This window comes from Coenobita brevimanus, chromosome 53 (assembly GCF_032717465.1).
Source record: "Coenobita brevimanus isolate Jiangsu-jjx chromosome 53, ASM3271746v2, whole genome shotgun sequence".
In the NCBI taxonomy this organism is placed as follows: Eukaryota; Metazoa; Arthropoda; class Malacostraca; order Decapoda; family Coenobitidae; genus Coenobita; species Coenobita brevimanus.
This window is the reverse complement of record NC_137006.1, coordinates 14,214,733-14,223,533: the sequence shown is the minus strand read 5'-3', so window position 1 is coordinate 14,223,533 and position 8,801 is coordinate 14,214,733. Positions and strand designations below refer to the sequence as shown.

Here is an 8,801-nt window from a genome sequence, read left to right as displayed (position 1 = left end):
TGATTAATTGGAAAATGTAAGTACGTTTAAGTACTTGGGTAGTGTGATGAGTAAGGATGGAGGTTTGGAAGGTGAAGTGCTTGAAAGGGTACAGCAGGGAAGAAAGGTTGCTGGTTCTTTGAAAGCAGTGATAAGAAACAGGGAAGTGAGCATGGAAGTGAAAAAGTTACTTCATGACAGTATTGTGACACCAACTCTAACGTATGGAAGTGAAGCTTGGACGTTGTTGGAAAGACACAAGTCAAGAGTGAGAGCAGTGGAAATAAGTTATTTAAGAGGAGCCTGTGGAGTCACATGGAGACAGGCTGACGAATGAGGATACAAAGAAGCGTTGTGGTGTGGATGTCGATGTGATAGGAAGCGTTAGGAGGAACGCACTGAGGTGGTTTGGCCATGTGGAGAGGATGGAGGGTGAAAGACTGACGAAGAGAGTGTATGTGAGTGAGGTGGAGGGGGGAAGAGGGAGGGGGAGGCCGAGGATGAGATGGAGGGATGGGGTGGAAAGTATATGAGAGAGGGGTGTGTGAGTTGGGAGCAGGGCAGTGATATGGCGGGGGACAGGGCGACGTGGAGGTGTTTTGTTTGTGCCCACCCCAAACGGGATTGAGGCGTCTGGCAATAGATAGATAGACAGACAAACATACAGTAGGGTATTGACATCATAGTCAAGGAGCAAGATCAACAGGACATATGCAATTATCTAGGAGTGCAAGACTTGGCATTCATCACTCGGCTATGAGGAAAAAGATCCTGAAAGAATTTTTACGGAAGAGTGTTTATGGTGCTGAGAAACGAACTCAGTGCTATTAACCTGGCAGTTGGAAAGTGAATGATATCAAGAGATTGGACGTCGGGACAAGAAATATATCGACCATGGAAAAGAAGCACCACCCGAAGGCAAATGTATACATACCGAGAGCCTCTGGAGAACAAGGCCATGCATATTTCTAACTATACCTTTTATAATTTGATTTAAAATAACTGACTAGAATTTAGAGCCAATTCTCATCCCATAACGACAGTTATACACTTCATTAAACAGATCGCCTTATGGAGAAGAACAATTTAGAAAACTGGGCAACAATATGGCTGGGATGAAAGCACTACGATATTCATCACAATACTACATCCAACTAAGGAATAAAGGTAGATTATAAAGTGGGAATGGTCAAACATTAGGTTATTATAACAATAAAGAAAAGAACAAAAGTAATATAAAATTATGAATAAAGAACTAAAGCAAAGTATCGAAATATTTATTGTTTTTATGTTATATTAATATATATAGTTGAAATATTATTTAATGCAGTAAACAAAAATAAATTAATGAATACCCACAATCAACTTGTATATCGGCATCTTTCAGTGACATTTTAAGAATGGTTCTGTCTTTACTAGTCCCAGATATCACCTTTACCCAGCCATCTCCTAAAGAAGGAGTTGCTGTACCTGTAGTAAGATGAAGTCAGCTGAGGTGTCAACTCGTAGTGAGGTTTCCATAGATTGGATGAGCAGTTGTTCCCTGTGGCTTGTCCTGATGTTTCTGCTCGCTGTGCCACTGCTACGTCACATCTCACCACAGTGTCATTCAGAGTATGCTTCAATTCTGTCTTAATTGCCGAGACTTAGCTCGCACTTGGGTTAAGAAATGGGGAATGAGGGGTCAGATATCGTATCACCCTCTCTGGACACAGCTTGGATATTCCAGACGTCATGGTACGTTCTCACTCAGGTGACACAGTCCTCTTCTCCGATAACTGGATCTAGTGATATAAAGTAGTGTTTGAAGGTATCCTTGTTCACACTGCTTGTATGAATTTCATACTACAGTATTCCAACTTGATCTGAGATGGCAGCAATAAGGGTGACGTTACGTCCACGTTGACCTCCAACTTTCCTGTTCACCCGCTCACCCCGTGGTGCCCGTCCGTAGGTAAGTTTGGTGTAGAAATTATACCTTGTCTCATCCAAATATATCCGGTGTTTTTGTAGCCCACATTCGTACATATAATGTGCAAATGCTGACGTTGCTTCTTTCACTTGTGGAGTTTCTGTTTTATGGGATGTTGTCATACAGTTTCAGAGTTGTGAGTTGACCTTGCAGTGCTCGTGGCACTGTGACATCAGACACACGTTGCTGCTGTGAAAATGTTTCATGGAAAGCCTCATTCAACTTCTTGATGGTTATTGTTGATTCAGCCTCAGTCATTGAAATTAGGAAATCAGTAGATTTATTGTCTATCGATGCTCTCCGTCCACCTCCATGGAGTATTTCATTTGACCCTGTTAATTGACAGTGGTGAATGATATAGTAGGCCATGTTCCGCTATATGCCTAGATCATGTTCCATTGACAGGAAATCCTCATTGGTGCAATATCTGTCGATTATACACCTACGATCTTCAAGAGATACTCGGTTATTTCGGTGGTGAGGCATCCTCTCAGGAACACCTTGATTCCCGGTCTCGTACTGTCAGTAGAGTTTTCGGCAGCCCTCGTAAACTATGGTACGTGACTGTAACACTGCCTCATGTATAATAAATCACGATATTTAGTTATACGTCTTTGTTTATGTACTTTGTATAAATGTTTTAATTTTGTTTAACTGCCTTTGTTTGTAAAGGCAATTGTTTTAAACCGTGAAGCATGTCTAATGGTTTTGACATTTCTTCGTATGTTTGTATTTTCTATTCACTATCGAGAACTGACCGGCAAATGAACAAATTGTTTTACATTACCTTAATTGTCAGTAATGAAATATAGTGTTTCTTTATAATGGTTAATTATTGAAGGATTTGACCATTGTTGAACAGTTGTATAGTTAGTCTACCACGATTACTAAATTAGTACCTTCAAGACCACCACCATCTGGCTGGACGTTTACCTTATAAAAACAGATGGCCCACTACTCTAGATAAGAAAACATTATGAAATTGGGAAGAGGACCCATTCTCTTAATGAGCTGTGCAATTCAAGAAAGAGTTTAAGGTACTAGAAACTTTACTATCAGAAAACGGGGCAACTGTCACCGACGCTATGAGAATGATGCAGACAGCAAATAACCATGGTCAACAACAGCTACAGAAAACATGAGAGGAAAAGGTAATGCATGGAAAGTAACCACAACAACAAAAGAGGCAGACATGGATCACCATAAATGGCACCAGTGCCTGAGGAACATCGGACTGAACACTGAAAAAGGCGGCCTGATCATCACTGAAAAGAAAAAAAAAATCGAGTCTGGCCACCTGATCTGACCACCACTGCATTATCAAAGCTGGAACAGATCCACAATGTAGGATCTGTGAAAAGTTTGAAGAAACCACTGATCACGCTGTCTCATGCTGCTTGGAATCAGCAAAGACTTAGTATATCAATTGCCACAACAAAGCAGCAGAGTACCTGCATTGGAAAATCTCAGAAGTTATGAAATCAAGATGACAGACAAATGGTGTGACCACCAACCAGTAACAACCACAGAGGGTGATACCGTCATCATCCTCTGGGACATATCCATCCTAACCGACTTACATTATGGGTGCCAAAGAATTTGACATCGTTATCAAGGACAAGATTTTAATAGGATGCATATGCATCAACGTGGAAATACCATCTGAAAAATATCACCACAATGAAAGTCACAGAGAAGCTATCCAAATATAAAGATCTGGAGCTGTAAACCACGAGAATGTGGGGGAATGAGGACATTGGTCATCATAGCTCTAAGACTCGATGAGAAAGTACTTGGAAATTTACTAACCATATCCTGTCAACATTAGCATCTAAGAAGTCCAGATGATTGCCTTACCCTGAACAACTCACACACTATGGAGAGTACTCTCATTCAAGTAACATTTTTGGCATTGCTCCTCATGTTCATCTTTTGGACCCGGTGCTATGGGAATTAGAAGGAGGTAGATAAAGGAATCTTTAGATTAAGGTCACTGATCTTCAGCATTTCTGAATATATTATCAAGATCTATATTACCACTCTCATGTTATATCAGGCGACTTCTCTGTCTTCCGGAGTAGTAAACAATTTTGGACGACAGACGATCTTGGAGAATAATTTTCAAATCTGGACAATAATTAGCACTGCATTCAGGTCATGTCCCAGGTTTATGCCATAAAAAATTTCAGCCCTCAAATTTAAGTGGTTTTCGAGCTTTAAGGTCACTTTTTTTTTGTCCCGGTTATATCTTGGTTCTGGTAGTCGGATCACGATGATATTTGATCACATGAAGTGGTTAGCCAGGACTATAATATTGCAGAGAATGGAGACTGTAGCTAAAACGGCATGCAAATGGCAACAATTTAAATGTTCCCCAGAATAATAGTAAAATTACTGACAAGTACAAGAAAACCTCACACAAGGATGTTGGACGTTGTAATAATAACAACGATAATAATAACAATGTTTGAGAGGAATGAAGTCACAGAGTGTGCAGTGAGGTTGGATGGTGAGGATATGGAGAATGTGAGTGCATTCAAGTACTTGGGTAGTGTGATGAGTAAGGATGGAACTTTGGGGGATGATGTACGTGAAAGGGTACAGCAGGGAAGAAAGGTTGTTGGTACACTGAAAGCAGTGATGAGGAATGGGGAGGTGAGTGTGGAAGTTAAGAAGTCACTGCATGATGGTATTGTGATCCCTACCCTGACGTGTGGAAGCGAGGCGTGGACCTTGCAAGAGGGGAACAAGTCAAGAGTGAGAGCAGTGGAAATGAGTTACTTGAGAGGAGCATGTGGAGTGACGTGGAGGGACAGGTTGACGAATGAAGAAGTGAAGGAACGTTGTTGGGTAGATGTGGATGTGTTTGAAAAGATTAGGAGAAATACACTGAGGTGGTTTGGACATGTGGAGAGAATGGAGAATGAAAGACTGACTAAGAGGGTGTATGTAGGTGAGGTGGAGGGAGGGAGAGGGAGGGGTAGACCGAGGATGAGGTGGAGGGATGGAGTTGAGAGGTATATGAGAGAGGGGGGGGGTGAGTTGGGGGGAGGGGAGTCAAATGGTGGGTGACAGAGTGACTTGGAGGCGTTTTGTCTGCGGCCACCCTTTGCGGGATTAGGGCGTCGGGCTATAGATAGATAGATAGATAGATAGATAATAATATTAAGAAGAAATGAAGCTCCGCCTTACATCATACCTCAAAAAATGTGTAAGGGAAACAAATCTTCCGATAACACCCTTTGGCCTTCTACACCCTGGGTAAACTCGTTCAGAGATCACCCTGCCAGCAAGATCAGCCTCAGGAAAGCAGGCCACGTTCCCATATAGCTGGAGCTGGCATTGACGTACTATTTGGGTAATAGGCCTCGATTCAGTCCCATGGAGTAGTCACTGGTTATGCACCTGATACTGCAAAGACACTTAGTACCAGTGAAGTCAATATGCCACTTCAAGTCAGCATTTAGTGTCCATGTCTCACAGCCATAAGTAAAACTAGGAGCACCAGTGCCTGGAAGATGCGAACTTTCGTCATGCTACATAAATAATGACAGCACCAGATACCCAAATTGAGTCAATCCATAACCCCATAGGCAAACCAATGCGATGAGAGATCTCACTTTCTAATTTACTGCTGTTATGGACCACACTACCAAGATAAGTGAATCTTTCCAAGATTTCTAAATCCTCACCAGTAGCTTGGACAGACTGAACTGCTTCATCCAACAAGCCATCAAGTGCCTGGACCTGGGTCTTGGCCCAAGAGACCTTTAATCCTATTAGTTTCGCATTCTCATGAAATTCCTTGAGGGTACTCAATAGTTTCTCCAGTGACTGAAGTTAGATAACTGAATCATCAGCAAAGTCAAGGTCGGTAATCTTGAAATTGCCAAATCATACCCCAAAGTGACTTTGACTCCCAGCACGGTCCAGTACCCAATCCATGCGTGTGTTGAAAAGTGTGGAGACAAGGATACACTCTTGTCTTACACATGAATTTACTGGAATGAAGTTGGATTCCCTCTCCCACTTAGCAGCACTCTCAGTGTCAGGGTACAAGCAAGCAGCCATTCCGTCCCTGTGGAGATTCCATGGTGTTGCAGGAATTCCCATCATACCTCTCCATTTGCTGAGTCAAATGCCTTCTTGAAATCCACATACAGTAGGTTGCTGGCAGACCTTGTCGAAACTCAAAATGGTGTTCCACAAGAACTCGAAGAGCTAAGATATGATCAACAGTAGACTTCTTGGGCTTGAATCTGGATTGCTCAGGCCTCTGAAACTTTTGGAAATGGTCCCTCATATGCATCAGGAGAATGTGAGCAAGAAATTTGCCCAGCACACTGAGCATTGTTCTACCACAGCAGTTACTACAGTGACGCTGGTCTACTTTTCCTTTCCAGGTGGGGGTGATCAAATCCTTTGTCCAGTCAGAAGGAATGATACCAGTCTGCGAAACGACTTTTATGACTGCATGTAAACCCCTGATTATGGCTTCGCCCCCCAGCTTTCATCAGTTCTGCTGGGATGTCACAAACACCAGTTGCTCTCCAACTTTTCAACTTGGCCAATTCCTTCTTGATTTCATCTAGAGAAGGCATGGCTTTGTCAGTTGGTGGGACGGCAATCAATGCTTGTACACCAGCAGATGGAAGCTCTCCATTGGGTGGTTCAGCCATATACAGCTGCTCAAAGTACTATACCCAATGAACCCTATACTCCCTTGCCTCTGACATGGGCCATCCACCTGCTGTCTGAACAGAGATAACCTGAGAGATGGGTCTGGAGTGGGGCATCTTCAGGGCTTGGTAGGTGGGTCGAAGGTCATTTACATTAAAACAGTCTTCCACCTCCCCAGCAATTTCCCTGACTTACCACTTCTTGTCCCTTCTCAGTGAAACTTGTGCCCATTGAGACAGAAGTCTGTGCTGTTCCCGATCCCCAGCCAGTCTGGTAGCACAACTCTCCTCAGTTGTGGTCAGTGTCCTCCACGAGATGAATCCCCTCTTTGGTCGCAGGCAGTCTCCAATACACTCATCAGCTACTGCCAAGGGTGCATGCTTAAAGGTATCCTATCATTCAAAAAGGTCCTCAGCACTACTGAACACTTCAAACCGATTTGAGACTGCTACTGCATACTCATATGCACACTCCTCATCACTGAGTTTCTCAAGATGGAACCTCTTTTGGTGGCATCTTGAGAATGTCTCACTTTCGATTTGTAGCCTTAGAGCATCAACAACGAGTCAGTGATCAGCAGCAAAGATCTCTGCACTTCTGACAACCCTGCAATTCTGAAGGATCCTGCAGTGAGTACTTCAAAAATGTGATCAGTTTTCTTAGCAGCCTCTCCGGTATTACTGTACCAAGTCCAGTGGTGAAAATTTGGCAGCTGGAACAGAATTCACCAACTGCCAGATTTTGTGAAAATCTGAAGGGAAGAACTATTGGAATCCTGGTTCAAGAGCCATGGGGACATAAACATCTCTGAAGCCCTCCATGTCAGCGCCAGTAACTGCATTAAATACACCAAAGACCAGGGGTGCATCCCATGAGGGGCACTGTTCCACACTGGAGTCAAGACTGGCATAGAATAGATCTTCATCTTCAAGATCACTTATCTCAGTTGAAATGAATACTGCATTAAGAAAGATGAAGCCCAAGGAGTTCATCAATCTCACCAGCATTATATGCTCATCAACTGGAGTAACCCTGTCGACACGAGACAAAGTGAGCAACAGTTGCCATGGCGACACCCTAAGATGGGCACCATCATCATAACCAGCCCAGTGGTATGTGTAACCATCACTACTGATCTTACCATACCTGGGTTGCCTTATTTCATAGAGGGCAGCTATGCTGACTCCCAATTGCCCAAAGTCTGGCGACAACAAAGACAGTCGATCATCCTTTGAAAGGCTTAGAACATTCCAAGCCCCCCACCTGCAGTGCCTTCTGAAGATTAAACCCAGGCTTGGAGCCTTGGGCTCACACATCCTCTGCACCATCATGGCGTGAATCAAGAGCAGGGTCTGGGCTCAGGCACCCCAACTCCCTATCGTTTGATTCCTGGGGTCCTGGAGGCTTTACCCAGCAAGCATCATGGTGGGTGTCAGCATGAGAGTTCCAAAAATCCCTGCTGGACCCCCTGGCAAAACTGGGTCAGGGTCAGGTAACATTCACCGACCCTATCCCTCTTCCTTCTCTTGTTTCACTCTAGGTTTTTTTGTTTTTTTCCAGGGAATGGATGAAAGCCCCACCCCATCCTCCCAAGTCATGACAGGACTCAACACTAGTCGATGGACAGGGGTGTGGGATCCCTGAATATGGCTATCCAGCTTTTACCTCAGAGTTTTCCTTCTCCTAGGTGGATTGCCAACCAAGGCTAATGAGCTCCACCTACCCTACTAGATGGCCGTTGGCATAAGTTGCTCATCCACCCCCTGACATGTCTTTTTCTTCATCCTGCAGGATGTCTACTCACCTCATCACTGGCCAGGACCAGTCCGGGTGGAGGTTTAGACGCTAACAATTTGACTATGAAACAGGTTGTACTGGATAACAAGGTACAGTCAAAGACAAAAGTCGTGTTGCTGTTTTGTCTGAAGATTAAGTGCAACACTTGGAACATGTTGACAGCTCTACCACAGTTACATGTTCGTGGTTGGCTAGCCTGACTTCCTCAAGCTTCATAGCTGCTACTGATGGGATGATGATAAAAATTAATCCAGGAAATTCCGAATCCTTAACATCGACTCAAGATTATTACTGAGTCCAAATTTCATATGAGAGATGAAATGCTAACGGTTAGGCGATGATCGTCTTGACATCTCATCTTACACCTTAACAC

The 8,801-nt window shown here is 43.6% G+C and overlaps 1 protein-coding gene across 1 annotated transcript; it reads right to left on the bottom strand.

Annotated features, from left to right (window-relative positions):
* Positions 1-7,395: 7,395 nt before the first annotated feature.
* Positions 7,396-7,959, bottom strand: LOC145400760 (uncharacterized). The gene has a single exon (XM_080273199.1). It carries the CDS (start codon positions 7,957-7,959, stop codon positions 7,396-7,398), a length of 564 nt encoding a protein of 187 aa, XP_080129325.1.
* Positions 7,960-8,801: the final 842 nt, after the last annotated feature.

What these genes read in the sequence shown, in the direction of transcription:
- LOC145400760 (XM_080273199.1), bottom strand. Translation starts at nt 7,959, where the DNA reads ATGGTGCAGAGGATGTGTGAGCCCAAGGCTCCAAGCCTGGGTTTAATC.